The sequence below is a fragment of the Festucalex cinctus genome, chromosome 18, assembly GCF_051991245.1.
Source record: "Festucalex cinctus isolate MCC-2025b chromosome 18, RoL_Fcin_1.0, whole genome shotgun sequence".
Taxonomy (NCBI): domain Eukaryota; kingdom Metazoa; phylum Chordata; class Actinopteri; order Syngnathiformes; family Syngnathidae; genus Festucalex; species Festucalex cinctus.
The window spans coordinates 3,683,573-3,699,904 of NC_135428.1; the positions used below are offsets into that span (position 1 = coordinate 3,683,573).

The 16,332-nt window shown below is 38.5% G+C and overlaps 1 protein-coding gene across 1 annotated transcript in view; it reads left to right on the forward strand.

The window, feature by feature from the left end:
- The window catches only part of dhrs11a (dehydrogenase/reductase 11a), a 17,953-nt gene continuing 1,621 nt past the window's right edge, over positions 1-16,332 (forward strand). The window contains exons 1-7 of the mRNA XM_077505831.1: positions 1-163; positions 242-430; positions 11,958-12,167; positions 13,719-13,813; positions 14,039-14,168; positions 16,098-16,190; positions 16,262-16,327. Of these exons, the coding sequence (XP_077361957.1) occupies positions 107-163; positions 242-430; positions 11,958-12,167; positions 13,719-13,813; positions 14,039-14,168; positions 16,098-16,190; positions 16,262-16,327 (840 nt within the window). The 5' untranslated portion in view covers positions 1-106. The remainder of the gene's footprint in view (positions 164-241; positions 431-11,957; positions 12,168-13,718; positions 13,814-14,038; positions 14,169-16,097; positions 16,191-16,261; positions 16,328-16,332) is intronic.

Below are 16,332 nucleotides of genomic sequence, written 5' to 3' on the forward strand. Positions count from 1 at the left end.
ACCAAATCTTCGCTAGCAGTTGAGCCACAGCGGATCTCAGAAAAGTGGGCGGCGACGTGAAGCAAACATTTAACACCATCAAGGCGCATGTCATCCAGAAGAGCGCATGGATCTGCCTTTACGCACCAGTGCTACCGTGCTTTTGGATGCTGCGTACTCTGAGGCAGGAGCTTGAAGCATCCTAGAAATTGAAGGCGGTGTAGATTACTCCAATATACGCCATAATATCTATCGGTGGCAGGCGGAGCAAAAATCCGACGGTTCGTGTCCGGTGCCGGCGAGGTCTGCGTTGTTGGCGATGGAGCGGTGGAAAGGCAGAGTGGCCCTGGTGACCGGAGCTTCGGTGGGCATTGGAGCGGCTGTGGCCCGGGCACTCGTCCAACATGGCATGAGGGTGGTCGGCTGCGCCAGAAACGTCGACAAAATCGAGGTATTTCGTGTAATATCGACACAAGCGGCTATTAAGCAACACGCCAATTGCCTCATAGGACTAGCTAAGTGTACCACAGGACTGTAACAAGCTAACGCACGCAAACCGCTTGCTAACATTAGCTTTACAACTTCAGCTAACGTTTGGTGACTGGACATGGGCGAAAATTCGTACGAGGGGAAGGGAGTAACGCTCTCTGGCATTTTATGCGACATTTTCAATAAATAAAACGTTTTTTAAATATAATTTACCAATATCGTAATTTCTTGTATTCTATCTATCTATCTATCTATCTATCTATCTATCTAATCTCACTTTCTGTTTGTGTCTCTCCATCCAGCCATAGTTAATGTTTACCTACAGTAGATGAGACGGCAAAATGCTTTGTTTTTACTTTTAGTATAGCACCCACCCTCATAAGTGGCATTTGGCACCACACTGCTAATGAGTTCAAGTCTTTGTGAGATCTTTTGGGCGACCTCTGCAGTGAGGTCACGGAGCAGGGGTGTGGGTAGCTGAGCACTGACCTTAAATAGTGCTGGCAGGCATTGGTGTACACTTTTTTTTTTTCTTTCTTTCTTTCTGTGGGATCCTTCTGAACAGGAGATGTCTGCTAACTGCTCCAGTACCAAGTGTTAAAGCAATCGATCGTGTCTTCAGGTAGTGTCAAATTGCTTCTCCACACTGTGTAATGTGGTGTCAGGGGGATGCTCGGCAGATATGAGCTGGGAGTTGTTGGACTGCTCTGATAAAACGCTTCTTAGGAGGTGTACTGTTCATGGGCATTTTCACAGAAGCAATCCCCTTCCCTCCTGGCCAGTTTACTGGATTTTGACTCATTTTGCAAGGCTCACAGAATATTGTGTTCTATTGCTATAAAAACATGGAACCTACCCAAAGAAAGATTAAAGTCTCTTCTTTCATCAGGAAAAATATTAATATATTTCTATCTTATTCAATTTTGCAGCAATTAGGATTAGAATATAGCTAAGTTTCATCATTATTCACAAATCTGATTAGAATTGTGAGTATTTGAGCGTTTTATCAACATGGCCCTGGTTGAGCTCTTATACTGTGCTGCCAACTGCTAGCGGTTTGTGTAATTATCATTTCTTCAACCTTTCTTTGCCGTTGAGAGGTTGCATCAAAGCCTTCTGTATGCTCATGCATAAAACAAACATAAAAAAAAAACTATAAATACGTCTTTGGGACACACAAAACGAGTTGCAACTTTGTTGTTATAGTTAGCAACTTTTGCGACACGTCAAAAAAGGGAAGAGCAATAAATCGAGCGACTTTTTCAGGTGTTTTTGGTGACTTATGGCGACTATAAGTAGATGTTCAACCTTCCACACCGAGACTGAAAATAAATTTTGCTAATAATAATAATCTCTGCTTAAACTGCAGCTCTGCTTACCTTTTTGTTTTTTTTCATAATATTGGTTACATGTATTATGGCTTTAGGCCACTCACAATTTAGAAAAATTCACAACTGCTGACATACATGTTGAGAAATTGTAAGTTACCAGGAAGTACTTGGTAGTTTTTTTTTTTTTTCTCTGACAATTTTTAAAACAGAAATTGTTTAAACATTTATAGGGGCAAAAGAATGTGACGTTTCTGAGGTCAATCGCTCTTTGATCATCAGAATAATATACTCAGGTGATTCGGTCGATTTCTTTTGTTTAGGGTAGACATATTTTCTGTGAATAATAGTGTTTGGCTTCATGACACAGACATTCTTGCACACCCCCACTAGGCCATAAGGCACTGCACCTTCCTTATCTTGTCAGCCAATAATTAAGCCTCCCTCTGTCTCGCACTGTCTTAGCGCTATCAGTGGCGCGCTACAGGTCAACTGCACAAGCCGGCGGCACCCTTTGATATGCATTTGCTGTTGTAAAGTTGTTGCTTGCTCACCTCTGATTGTTAGCAACTGTTGTATTTCACTTGACCAATTATGTGATGCAAGGTTAGGTATTTAATGGACTCCATTTTATATCTGGATCTTTCATGTTTATTTTTCATGACCATATTTCCTTAAATGGTGCCCAAGGGGTGTTTAGTTACTGAACTTCAGGCTTCTAGGGGTGTTTGAGGGGGCTTATATTTGTAAAAAAATAAAATAAAATAAAACTTGCCAGGCTAATGAAGCATTGGAGGATTGGATTGTCTTTCTTTTCAGGGCCGAAACTGATACTGATTATTAGTAGTCAAGGACGCCGATAACCGATATTTGGAGGCAATTCATTTTCACTAAATGGGAAAATATTGGCATAAAAATTAGGGGAAAAAAATACAAACTCCAGCTCTTAATTTAAAAAAAAATAAAAATAAGCATACATTTTATTGAAGCATGTTTTCAAAAGGCATGCAAAAATCTTAAAGTATAAGTAGTCAACCTTAAACATTTCTTGACAATATGTTATATTTAACCTCACTAGTCTAAACAGGACATTCTGATTATATTTGTGGAAATATGAGTTGCGCATCAAAATCCAGCCGTTTTTATCCATCTCAGTAGGCGGCCATTTTGCCACTTGCTGTCAACTGAAGATGACATCAGTTGCTCAAGGTTCATGCAACGACCAATCACAGCTCACCTGTTTTCTGAAGCTGATCTGTGATTGGTTGTTACCTAAGACCTGAGCAACTATGATGTCATTTTTACTCAACAAGGAGTGGCAAAATTGCTTCCTTCTGATAATGATAAAAACTGCGGGATTTTGCTGCTTAACTCGTATTCCAGACCAATAACGCAATATTAAACAGAATACCGTATTTAGTAGAGCTGTGAAACGATTAATTATTTTAATCAGATTAATCACTGACTTAATTTTTTTTTTTTTTTCCTATATCACGTGAGTCTGGCTCGTATCCCCCACTGCAGATGTGCATTTGAAGTTTTTTTTTCTGCCTTTATTCTCAATCGTAAAAAATAAATATTTAACTCTTCAGTCGTGTCAAGTTTTGTTGACAAGCAAACATGTCTCCCACCTTAACAACTTGCACACGTCCGTACATGCATACAGTGAGTGTGACTTGCGCAATCGACTACTTAGTGCCATTCTTACGCTAGTCACATGTCCTCTCCTGTCAATAGTTAACTGCAACAGTCTGTCATTGCTTCTGTCATCATGTACTTGTGTAACCCTCAAAGAAGGTCACCGCATTTCAAATCGGACATAATTCCGCTTGCTTTCTGAAAATAACAGCCATTATTCTAGAGTTGGCTACATTACAAATAGAGCATCCATAGTTGTCTATTAATTATGGGCGAGGACAGAGTTAGACTAAAGAAGTAAGTGTGATGCAATAACAGTTAATAGCTGGATGGAATGAGTGATCAGTTGCCGTCTCTTCCATTTGATGGCAGCTTTGTTGTTGAAATGTTGCCTATGTGAGATGAGACAAAGCCAGTATTGTACGCTCCCTGCTATGTAAACTGGGCTGTCGCTGTGCCAGTGCAAGTGGGGGATGCAAGTGTCTGTCACTGAGCAATTGTTCTTGACTTCCTTTTGGTGTGTATTTCTTTCACTGGTAGAAATAAAGACGTTTCTTGTTCTTACATTGTTAGAGAGGAGCAGATTGAATGGAACCATGGTGAATGTCGATAGTGTATGCAAATTTTTGTTGCATGTATGTAATTTGGTACAAACTGAAAGAAAAGTTTAGTCTAGCAGCTGTATGGTTGTACTATTTGTAAGACTTTTCCGAGTAGGCGAGGGGGGGAGTGAGACGTGTGGTCACCAAGGGCTTTCTGCAGGAATGGGAGCGATGGGGCTGCATCCAAGTAGCAGCAATACACTTTCACATGAACTCTTTTGAAACCAGCGGAAGAGGGTTGTACAGTACTTTGCCGAAAGACAATTCTAGTCTGTGCCTACAATGCTTTCTCTGAGCTTTTCATGGAGCCCAATTGATTGAATTGAAGCAACTGCGAAATCACAGTTCAGGACAGAGTTGCAACTTTTGCGCTCACCTGTGAAACCTTTTGTGACCTTCTGTTTGTGAAAGGCGCTACACAAGTGAGGCTTACTTACATGTATAGTATGCTTTTTTTTTTCTTCTTTCTTTTTTTTTAGTTGTCTAAGTTGTCAAAGGCACAAAAATTCAGTGGAACTTTTAATTTCAAGAAACAATAACCAATATCTATTAAGTACAAATCTGTTTCGAGATGTTTTTAGTAAAATTCTTAGCTGTCATATGAATACTAAAACAATGTGAACCACTGTCAAATAAATCTTAAAAAATTGTTTTCATACTTTTCAACATTTAATGATGAGAAATGGATTACTGAAGCAAGTCACCAAGCATTAACCATTAATTGCCATAGAAGTGTAAAATATTGACAATATTGTGCGCTAGGGCTGTGCAATTAATTGGAATTCAATTACAATTTCAATTGTTACACTCCACAATTAAAAAAATAGGCATAAACTTAAATAAAAATGAAAGATTATTAGTACTAATTTTGAGTTATTTAAATGTATATATTTGCACCTTTTTCCAATATAAAATGAATAATTTAATAAATCTTGTTTGGTGCAAAAGGAACTTACCTATTTTTTTTTTTATCTACTGCATGCATGGGCAATTGGTGGTCCACACAAAAATGGAAAAAAATCTCAAAACAAAACGAAACTATGTAGCATCTTTTTGACCACAGCTCCATCTGCTGAATCTGCCTTATTTAGTAGACCTAATTCAAAATCACTATTGACAAATTGATGGCTTAAGACAATCATACACTTTTCAAACTGAAGTAGTTGTGTAAAAATTAAGTAAAAAGATCAACATTAACAATGTTAAATTGGATTTGGCACACCAAATGTTTGTTTTTATTTGTATGTTTGCAAGCAAGCTGCTTTCTGCTTAATGGAGAATGACTTAATACATTAGGATTAAAAGGACAGGACTGTACCATTTGCATTCTTGGGTAGGGGGGAATGGTCGCTTTGTGAACAAATGGCAATGATGAGAGACATTGAAACCTGTCGAAATTTTTGCTACTGTTTCCCAAAAATACGAGTCGCTAGTCTGTACATGTTTTACGCATCCACACGGTTTCATGTACGTCAGAAAGTATTTGTTTAATCCTATTAACTAACAAGCAGATAAACCACCACTGATCTTTTGGGTAATAGCGGAGGTCATTTTGCATCACTTTCAGTGACAGCTCAGGCTGTTTGAAAGCGCCATATAAATAAAGTTGACTTGACTTGACTTTCACTGACACTGTGAAGTGTTATTTATTAAACAAAATGTTTATTGTTGTGGCGTAGAACTGCACAAAACAAGCTTAGAGCTGTTTTTCTTTTTCTATGTGGGAAGGGGTAAAATATCAAAAATGCTTCTTACTGTATAATGATCTCATACAGTGCTGTGAACTAAAACAGAAAGTCAATCAAAGTATTATTTCGCAATGACACAATTATACGCCTCTTTTATTACGACTTATTACATTTGTGTACCTATGTTGTGGCCATTGCGTGAGTATTGGCAGCAGAGAACAAAGGTTCGAGAATTTTGTTTATCTGTAAACATGAACTCTGCAAGGTGACCAGAGTTTGAGCTCTGTGGGATTCAGTTAAAGTTGAGCTCCCATGAAGTAACAGTACGTTCTTGATCTGGGAAGGAAGAGCCACTAGTATATTCCAAACTACTTAAGCTCTCTGCTCTCAGGAATCATCTTACATGCCGTGAATGTTGGAGACGACTACTTTTAGGCATTGTGCTTGGCAGTCAGGCCCACAATGAGAGAATCACAACACCGGAATTTTATAGTGCCATTCTCAACAAATCATATCTTAAGGGACTTTATGAATTTGTGTTGTGATAGCTGGTGTGAGATCAATTGCCACTGAATGCCTCTGTAAAAATGGCTGTGTTCAGGGTGGAGTCCGTCTTTCCCCCTGAGTCATCTGGAGTAGACTCCAGCCCTCTTATGATCCGTAACATGTCATGAACCATGACATAAATTAACTCATTCAAACCCTCAAAAACGTATAAATATGTTTTTAATACTTTGTTCTTCATGCCCCAAAACACATGTTTTTTTTTACGTTTTTTTATGCTAGAGCAAACGGAAGCCTTTGATACAGCTTCTGACATGAAGAGGTCACTTAAAGCAATGGTAGTTATTACAGAAAACGGCCAGCAGGTGGCAGCAGAGTATAAGAGATCAGCCAGGGCTTGTTGCAACAAGCTCTTTTTGCCAGTGTTTTCAACAGGTTTGTGAATAATGATGAAACTGAGCTATAGTCTAATGCTAATTGCTCTAAAAGGGAAACAGATACAAATATACTCCTTTTTATTTTTTTTGCCCCCTGTTGAATGAAGAGACTCTAATGTTTCTTAAGGTTCCATGCTTTTATAGAAATAGAACAGAATATTCTGTGGACCTTGCAACATCAGTCAAAATCCAGTAAAACAGCCCGGAGCGAAGGGGGTTGCTTCAGCGAAAAAATGTCTGGGAGTGAATGAGTTAAAATGGTCTAAATGAGAACGTACTTCCAGAAATGACAAAGTACTTCTAGCGAGACGAAATCTTGAACAAAATGACAAGAATAATCGCAGGAATATCCCAACCACCTGAGATGGATGAGGCATGTGATGCATGCAGGATCACCAGGGTGGACTTCAAGCCTCAGCATGTCTCGACGACAAACAAAAGAGGCATTTTTTTGTCACATGATTACCGTGTGAACATACGAATAAAGGTTCTCATAGTTGAGCCGAGTGCTGACACAAATGTTCCATACTGCTTTGCCTCCCTGATTGTTATGACTTTGTTTGGGGAAATACAACCTTACCTCACTGGTTGCACCTGTCTGTTATAATACACCTACCTCCCCTATCTCTCACAATCAGCCGTTATATGCTACTCTCCCTTTCACACTGCACTTAGCACAGCTTGCGTTCGACCAACTTTTTTTTTTTTTTTCCCCATATTGCTTCATATTCTGTGAATGCCTTTATAGTGAGACGTTCCAAAAAGTTCATGTTGTTCCTTGCCCAGACTATCGTGAGCCTTTGAGAACACTTACCCACATAGGGGAGTAATTTAGCCGCTTATCTTCCCATCTTGATTAGACTATGCCAAGCAAAGTGCTATAAAAGCATCTCCTTCAACCTTTAGACCTTTTAGTTGCAGTGATGATAATCACTTAACTATCCACACAGCTGCAAAGCCAATAGTCCACAACTCGGCTTTAACCGCATTATAGTATGTTTGTTTACTGTAAGTAAAGCAGAACTAGTGGCTTGGTGGTTGCGTGATGTCTGCCTGACATTTCTGAAGTTTGGGGTTTCTATCAGCCTTCCTGCGTGGAGTCGGAACACATTCCTTATACATTCTTTAAACATACATGTTAGGTTGAGTGTGGATGGTTGCCTGTCTATTGGGGATGTCACGATAAGGGCAATATCGTGATATTGCGATATTAAAACTGCCACAATATCGTCGTCGCCGTGTTCACACTATTTAAAAGGAACACATCTGTTAAAAAAAGTCAGGTTGATTCCATTTGTGCAGTTTTAGTGCCCTCTAGTGGCTAGTTTATTAGTGCAATTTAATTTTCATTAGGGATCTTTTGGCCTTTTATTTTTAAAATCTATGCTAATTGTCAGATGAAGGGGAACCTAATTTGCTTGTGAAGCGATCAATGTGTGCTTGCATTGCCAAGTAAGTGCCTCAGTATTGTTATTAGAGATTGTAGGTGGTTTATATGCATTGTTATGTACAAAAGCACAATATTGTTCTTTATTTTTTATTTTTATTTTTTATTTTATTTTTAATTTTTATTTTTTTTAGTATGAGCTCTCTTAAAAAAAAAAAAAATTGTTTTGTGTGTCTGAGGTCTATGGACAGACCAGCTTGTCATTGTTATAACATTTGGCTGGTGTCCTGCTCCCAGACGTCTTCTAGGAAAATGGGGTATAAACTCTATTTAAACCCTCTGTGTCAGTTCAAGACAAATGTAATCTCTCCACTCTCTGTTCAGACACTGCCTCTCAATATCGATCCTGCTCACCACTTTAAATGTCTTCCTTTATACACTTAGATCTCTGCTAATGCTCTTTCCACTTCCTCTGAATGTGTTTTTTAAAATTCATTTATGCATTTGACACCCTTTTAACACAATATTTTTCTCATTAATTGATTAAATTTCTCTGTCAGAAGTAGAGAACAACTGCGCATTTCTTAATGGTCTGCATAAGTAAAACCAAGCTATCAAAGTTAAGTGTGGTACAAAAGTAAATCTAAACCACCTTTTCCCATGCAAAAATGACAAACTTCAAAAATAATTTAATCACAGTTTGGATTAATATTTTGTATTAAAGGTGAAGTCAACTAAAGGGGAAAAAATCTTGACAATTCTATGCAGCCCCACGAGTCTAACTATGGTATTCGTGTTAATGTTGCGTTAGTGGAATATGAGTTAAGCAGCAAAATCCGGCATTTTTTATCAATATTAGAAGGCGGCCATTTTGCTCCTTTCTGTCGAGAGAAAATGACATTAGCCCATACATCATTCAGAAGCTCCAAAACGGCATTACTGCGTAGTCACTATGTTGCAATGTTTTTTTGTTACTGGCATTATAAATACAAATTTACACCCTCACACTGCGACCTGTCATCACATTTCGTCTCGGGTTGAATGAAATCACATTGCCCGTGTTAAATTAATTTATTATCATATAATCCTCCCTTGTTTGTGTGTTGGCAGAATCATATAAATACTAATCACATGGACACAGGACACTTATGTTTAAAATGGGCTTTAGTAGAGTTTGGCACGCTGGAGCGTTGTTCTGTAAATTTCATTTCCTGGACTCTTGAAGTGTGCTTCAGAGAGAATAACTCCAGACATATTTTGTGGTTGCACTTGGCACACTTACAATTTTTCATACTTCTCTTGAGAGCTGTGACACCAAACACTCACCTGAGTATATCCATTTTCCACTTTGGATGGAGATGAATGATTTGTGTGGGTGCACGTGTGTGAACGTCGGCCTATGTGTGTATTTTCAGGGCTGCTTGCTTATCCATCCGTAGGACAGCATACCCCAGTGCCATTGCAGTGGGCGTGGCCCCTCCGAGGGCCAATCCCAGCCGTGGTTATACAGCTGGTGCCCCAAAGTCTCGCATACACGCAGAGATTCACAGCCTGAGACTTCCTGCAGTTGGAGCTGGATCAAAGCCGGGTTGCTCCTCTGCTGAGTGCCTACTTTAACCCCACTAACATAACTAATTCTCTCGCTCACAAATGTCTGCCCTGGCCTTCTCTTCTCTTCTCTCTCTCTCTGATGGTCTGCTTACTTGTTTTTGGCCTTTTTGAGCACAACATCACTTTAGGGGGTTCCACTTCCTACAGAGGCAAAAGTGATAAAGGTCTCACTCTCTACAGCTGAAACAAGTGTTGTTAGTGTTTTGGCGTTTTCACTGATCTGTTCGACTAATGCCTCCTCTCTGGATAATCCAGGCTAAACAGCTTAGAGACGGCAAGGAAATCTGCACACTCAAGTGTGAGATGAAGTGTTCAATTATCCATCGACTTTTTTTTATGGTGTGGTTAGGGATGTCACCATAAAGCTAGTTAGCAATGTCTACATGAACCAATGAGATTTGACCTGAATTTCTATGAGGCAGGTTAATCAGTACAATAAAACGTTACTGGCCAAACAGGAGATCTTAATCTCAAGCCACGGATTCTCTTTTGGATGTCAGAGACAGATGGGGCTGCAAAGCGGTGGAAAATTTCTGGAATGTTTTCGGTAAATTTCCATAGGAAGTTAAGATGGAGAATGTTGAAACTGTATCATAGTCAAGTACAAAGTCCAACATGTTTTGTGAGCAGACATTCATGTAAAAATTAAGCATGATATTTTGACGGATTTTATTGTTGATAGAATTTAATCAAGTTTTCAATATTTTATTGACAGATCAATTCTTTCACTGAAGATCAAAAACATAAATGGTGAGTTAAATATTACTTAACCACTGACTCGTCCAATTTTGTTTAAAATTTTAACAAAAATACACTGTTTTAGTTTGGGATTATAGTAAAACCCTGCTTAATATATGTATTGTATACTATTTTCAATGGCAAACAAAAATGAACATTTGATCTGATTTTGATTTTGACTGATTTTGTTTATGTACTATAACTAGGGGTGCATAACGTCAATAGTTAACCCGCAATAATCGCAAATTTTATATCTGTTCTTGATGTACAATAAAAGTGGAAAAAAACTGTTTAAATAATAGAAATATGGCTGCATTTTTTTAGTCATTGATGTCATAATTTAATAATTCATAAAATTTTGTTAAAGTTTAAAAACAAGTGTGATATTGATTTGTGTGTAGGTCATTTTTCTGCCACTAGATGGCATGATTGGATTTTTTTTAAGACATTGGTGATAACTCAGTGCATTTTTTATTTTTTTTTGCATATTAAGAGTTATCTAATCTTTAACATGAAGTAATGTGTGAAATTCTGCGCATTTTTAAAATTGTAAAATGCAACTTGACAACCAGTCTCAATTGCGTTGTGACTGGAATTCCCCCAGTACAGGCTTTCCAAGTAAGGGGCAGTCATTAATCGCGCGTTAAAAATAATTGTGGCGTTAAAGGTACTTTAACTAAAAATTAATGCAATCATTTTGACACCCCTCAATATAACACAAAAAACTAACAAATTTGATTTCATTAATTGTTTGGATTTACTGTATGTGCCCTGGAGGTTTGGTCACAACTTAGCTTTAGCAAAGCGGCATAATCAGTCCAGACCACCAAAGAGAGATTCTGTCATTCCATTAAAAATCTGTCCATCCATTTTTCTACAGCACTTGTCCTCATCAGGAACGTGGGTGAGCCAGCGCCTTATTCCAGCTGACTCGTGGTGCGAACTCGGTTACACCTCGGTGTCAGTCAGTTGCAAGGCAACAATTGATATTCACACCTAAGGACAATTTCAACCCCTCAGTTAGCTTAGCGCGTATGTTTTCGGAAGATGTAGAAAACTCACGCAAGCATAGGGAGATCAGGAAAATCTCCGTTATTGTGAGCTGAGGGAAACGTTTCAAATGTTCACCATGCTCTACTACCCCATTCCAATTATTTAAAATTCCTCATGGTTGATCAAAGCAAGAGTTCAGTTTGCCTGACAAATGCAAAGTGTTTTTGAGGACGCTTCATGCTAACCTGGTGCGGTGACTGTTTATTGCACCTCATCTCAGTCTCTCACCAGTCCCGCCTGCGCCACCTCCTGTCTGACTGGCACCAGAAGCCAGAGCTCAGGTGATTGGTGCAGCTGTGCCTGGCAGGCCGGGGGTCCGTGTCAGCTTGTTTCAAATCCCACCGTGCTGGACGGACAGCTGACCTGGTTGGAACGTTGCCTGTTCATGCAGCTTCCAAAACGTGGCACCACACCAACGTTGCTTTATCACAACCGCTTTTTGCTTGAAATTGCAATTTGAACCTGACACCAACATGTACTTTTTGATTTGTGTTTTTTTTTAGAAGCTGGCAGCAGAATGTCAGAGCGCAGGATACAGTGGCACGCTGATACCGTACAAGTGCGACCTGTCCAACGAGGAGGAGATCCTCTCCATGTTTTCAGCCATCAAGACGCTCCACAAGGGCGTGGACGTGTGCATCAACAACGCCGGGCTGGCCCACAACGAGCCCCTGCTGAGTGGGAAAACAGAGGGCTGGAGGAATATGATCGACGTGGGTGATCCGCACCGTAAATGACATTTAAAATATGAATGCTTGTTTACAATTTTGATTGGTTGTAGTGGTCTTTTTTGAGCATCAAAGCAGAAGCAGGAAGTAGTAAAATTTGCCCACTGCAAGCACAATTTTACATTTAAAGAGTTGAAGAATTAAAGCGCAAATACATTTTATGTGAGTGGTGGGCAACAAATGCTTGCCCTGGCACAGCAGAGGCCCACTAATGAAAGCCAGCTCTATTTCTTTTGTTTGACTAAACCATTTGGGCTCACTGAGCTCTTGACCACGAAGGACCCTGTGCGCTAAAGTTTCCAGGGTCCAGCATTCGTAACCCATGTCCATCTGTCGTCATGGCAGCCCAAATGACCGTGTAGTGCCAGTGTATTATTTTTAGGCTGTGTTTAATCTGCACGCTGACCCGATTTTGGTCACCTTGCCCAATCTTGCTTCACTGTAGAATTTAACCTTCCGTCCATCAGTGTCTCTTATAGGACCCTCCTTAGGCAGACAAGAAACGGCACAAAGAGCAAGTTTTGATGGGCCAACATGGAAAGCAGGCATACAGTAGGCAGTTAAGCTCAAAATGTATTAGTGCTGTCACTTTTCAATTTATATTTTATTTTTATCCACTAAAGTTGGACGCAAGTTGGATTGAGTCGATAGCCTATAAGTACAGTACTTATAATATATTATCTTCTATACATATGCATCTTTAACACCAACTAAATTAGCCTATGCTAAACGGTTAGCAATGCTAATTAGCATTAGTGCGCTAGCGATTACCACTGAAGGTAAACAAACACAAACTACCATTTAGTTCACACATACATCATTATATCTACATTACACATGTAATAGTGACTTAAAAGTCACATTTCAGATGCTTCAACAATAATCCATGGGTGAGGGTTTTGGGGAAGCTCAATGTGCTATATTGTCTTAAATAATAACCCACTTGTGAGCGTTTTCTACGCATCCAAATAACATCTGCAAATCGGCCACTAGATGGTGCACTAAGAGAAGAAAGATGCCACCATTGCAATACTACGCGTGTCTGCAAATAATGTCGATGTATAAAACATGGACAGGCCAAACATGTTTCCGGCGGAGCTTCAAGGCAGAAAATATAAGTTGACCTATTTTTAAAGTCGACTTGTCCGACGTGGTCAACTAGCCCTAAAATAAAAAGATAGCATATGGAAGTGCTCGCTAGCAGGGCAACAGTCTTACTAGTGAGGATTTTTTTCACTGTTGCCTTCCATTTGTGAGGCAAAACTGTGCACTCGTTGACATTTGCGCTACTCATACCTGTGGTGAAGCACAAGATGTTTACTAGTAGAATAGAAATTGATGTCAGTAGTACTCGTGGCACACTGTTGTATTCATGTAGTCATTTCACTAGCACACAAAAACTATTAACTAAACTAAACACATTTACTGGTAATATCATTTAACACAGTACATTTCCGTAAAGTCCTCCATTTCATTCAGTGTATATATTTCTATTCTATTCACTATTTGAAATGAAGGTGTTTTCATGCTCTGTAGGTGAATGTCCTAGCCTTGTCCATCTGCACCCGAGAGGCTTACAAATCAATGAAGGGGAGGAACGTGGACGACGGTCACATCATCAATATTAACAGGTAAGTTGAGAAATTAGTTTAAGGATTCAACTGCATGGCTGATTTTTATTCCATGTAAAGCACTTTGATTGTTTGAAAACGCTTTATGAATAAAGTTTATTTTTGTTTAATTTGCTAGGCACCGGCCCACCATGCTGCTACGTGACGTTAGGATGTCACGAAATCCGCGGTACTGAATTTTGCTGTCATTCACAACTTTTACTTATGTTCCTCTTCCTGTTACAGTATGGGCGGGCATCGAATGATCTCAAGCGCTGACAAGCATTTCTACTCTGCTACCAAATATGCGGTGACGGCACTGACTGAGGGAATAAGGCAAGAGCTAAGGGAAGCAAAGAGCCACATCAGAGCCACTGTGAGTGTGCAATGCTTAATATATGATGAAAAGTCACCATTTTGTAAATTTAATATTTAAAACAGCATACATAGAGGGTTTTCCTTCTGTGTCTGTATTAAGATGGAATTTTATTTTATTTTTTTGCAGGCTCATACATATTTAGCAGCCACAACACTACACATAGTGCTGCGCGATATTGACAAAAATTTCATATACAGTGGTACCTCTACTTAAGAACGTTTCTTCATACGAAATTTTCGAGTTACGAAACGCCTCAACGGGAAAATATTGCCTCTTGTTACGAAAGAAATTTCAAGATACGAAAGGTAAGAATACAGTACCGAACGCAACATACTTTCAGCTATGGCTATTACCTACCATAGGTATCTATGAGTGTAGATACTAGATCGGTGTCTATACAGCGTCCTCATCATTCATTCCGCGGCCCATGAGGTGTTCCGTGTTTTCGTAAATGTATTAACTAACAGCCGACGAATTTGTGCAAAAATTCAAACAATTGTTGATTGATGAAGGCACAGTAAGTTTTTAATTGAGACGAGATGGGCTTTATTTTTGGAAATAGATGCCTCGCCATACCTGAAGTTTCCTTTTTTCCTTTTCCTTTTATTATTTTTTTGAACATATAAACAAATGAACAGCAGAGATAAAACAAAAAACAACAACAATCAAAATAGAAGAAAATCCCAATAACATAATCATTCAATTAATCATAACTTACATGTTCAAAAGGGAGTAGGAAGAAGTTAAAAACTTATCTAGTCCTACCCCTTTTACTAAATATATTTAAACTTATTTCATTATTAATACAATTTTCATTTACTGATTATTAAAAATAATAATAATAATAAAATAATAAATGATATATATAACCCAAGTTATATATATATATACACAAGTGCACTTAACCTATTCACATTTACCAAAAACATATATACATAAATTTACTAAACATATACCATAATACCTATCTAGATCACTTACACATACTCACATGTACATTTTTCATATACTGGCTTGACATAGATAATTTTTTTGAATTTTACTTTTAAACATTTTTTTAAACTCCAGCATTGAATCACAATTTTGCAGAGCAATTTCCAATTGATTCCACAGATCAACACCTTTTACAGATACACACCTTTGCTTAATATTTGTTCTTGTTTTGGGTTTTTTGTACACACTTGTACCCCTTATATCATAAGGACTGTGTCTAATTTCAAATAACTTCTGAGTACTGTGGCAGAGTAAATTGTTTCGGAATTTGTTTAAAAGAATCACCCAGAAAAGGTGTTCACCAGTCGGGCGATTGCTCACTAAGATGATGTTTGCCTTGGACATTTTCGAAGGATAAAAAAAATAAATAAAAAAAATCCATGGATCAGTTCTTTACAAAACACCAGGCAAAAACACTTCTGAGAGAGAACATGAACCAAAGAGGACAGCAGTTAAAAAGGTAAATGACCATCATTTTTATTCTTTACTCTATTCTTTGTTTTTTACATTACGCACAACTCTCATTTATTGTGCAATAATCTAATTGTGACATGTATTTGTTACATGTTTTGATGCATTTTTATGCTTTATAAAACATGTATGTCTGAATTTTGGGAGGCTCGGAACGGATTAGGGCATTTACATGGAAAATGCGTCTCTTCTCACAAAATTTTCTACTTAAGAACTTTCTTGCAGAATTACCAATTAATTTCGTAAGTAGAGGTACCACTGTAGTGATTTTCATGCCATATATCTTGATCACAAGATTACTCAGTGACAACTAAGTTGTTTTATTTTCTCTTTCTTCTACATTACATTACATTTATTTACTTTTCAGCCTTGTAGTTTCCGTATAGCCCCTGATGGGGAAAAAAAAATAAAAAAAATCCAACATTTCTTTTTTAGTGTTCTTTGCTTTTCCCTCTTGTGTAGTGCATATCCCCCGGGATAGTGGAAACTGAATTTGCTTTCCGTCTCCATAACAATGATCCGGAGAAAGCAGCTGCGGTGTACGAGAGTATGAAAGTAAGCAACAACTTCCCTTTCGATTTGTAGCACTAGTACTTTAACATAGTTTCTTTCCTCTAAACGTGCAGTGTTTAAAAGCGGAAGACATAGCAAGTGCGATCACATTTGTCCTCAGTGCCCCTCCACATGTCCAGGTAAT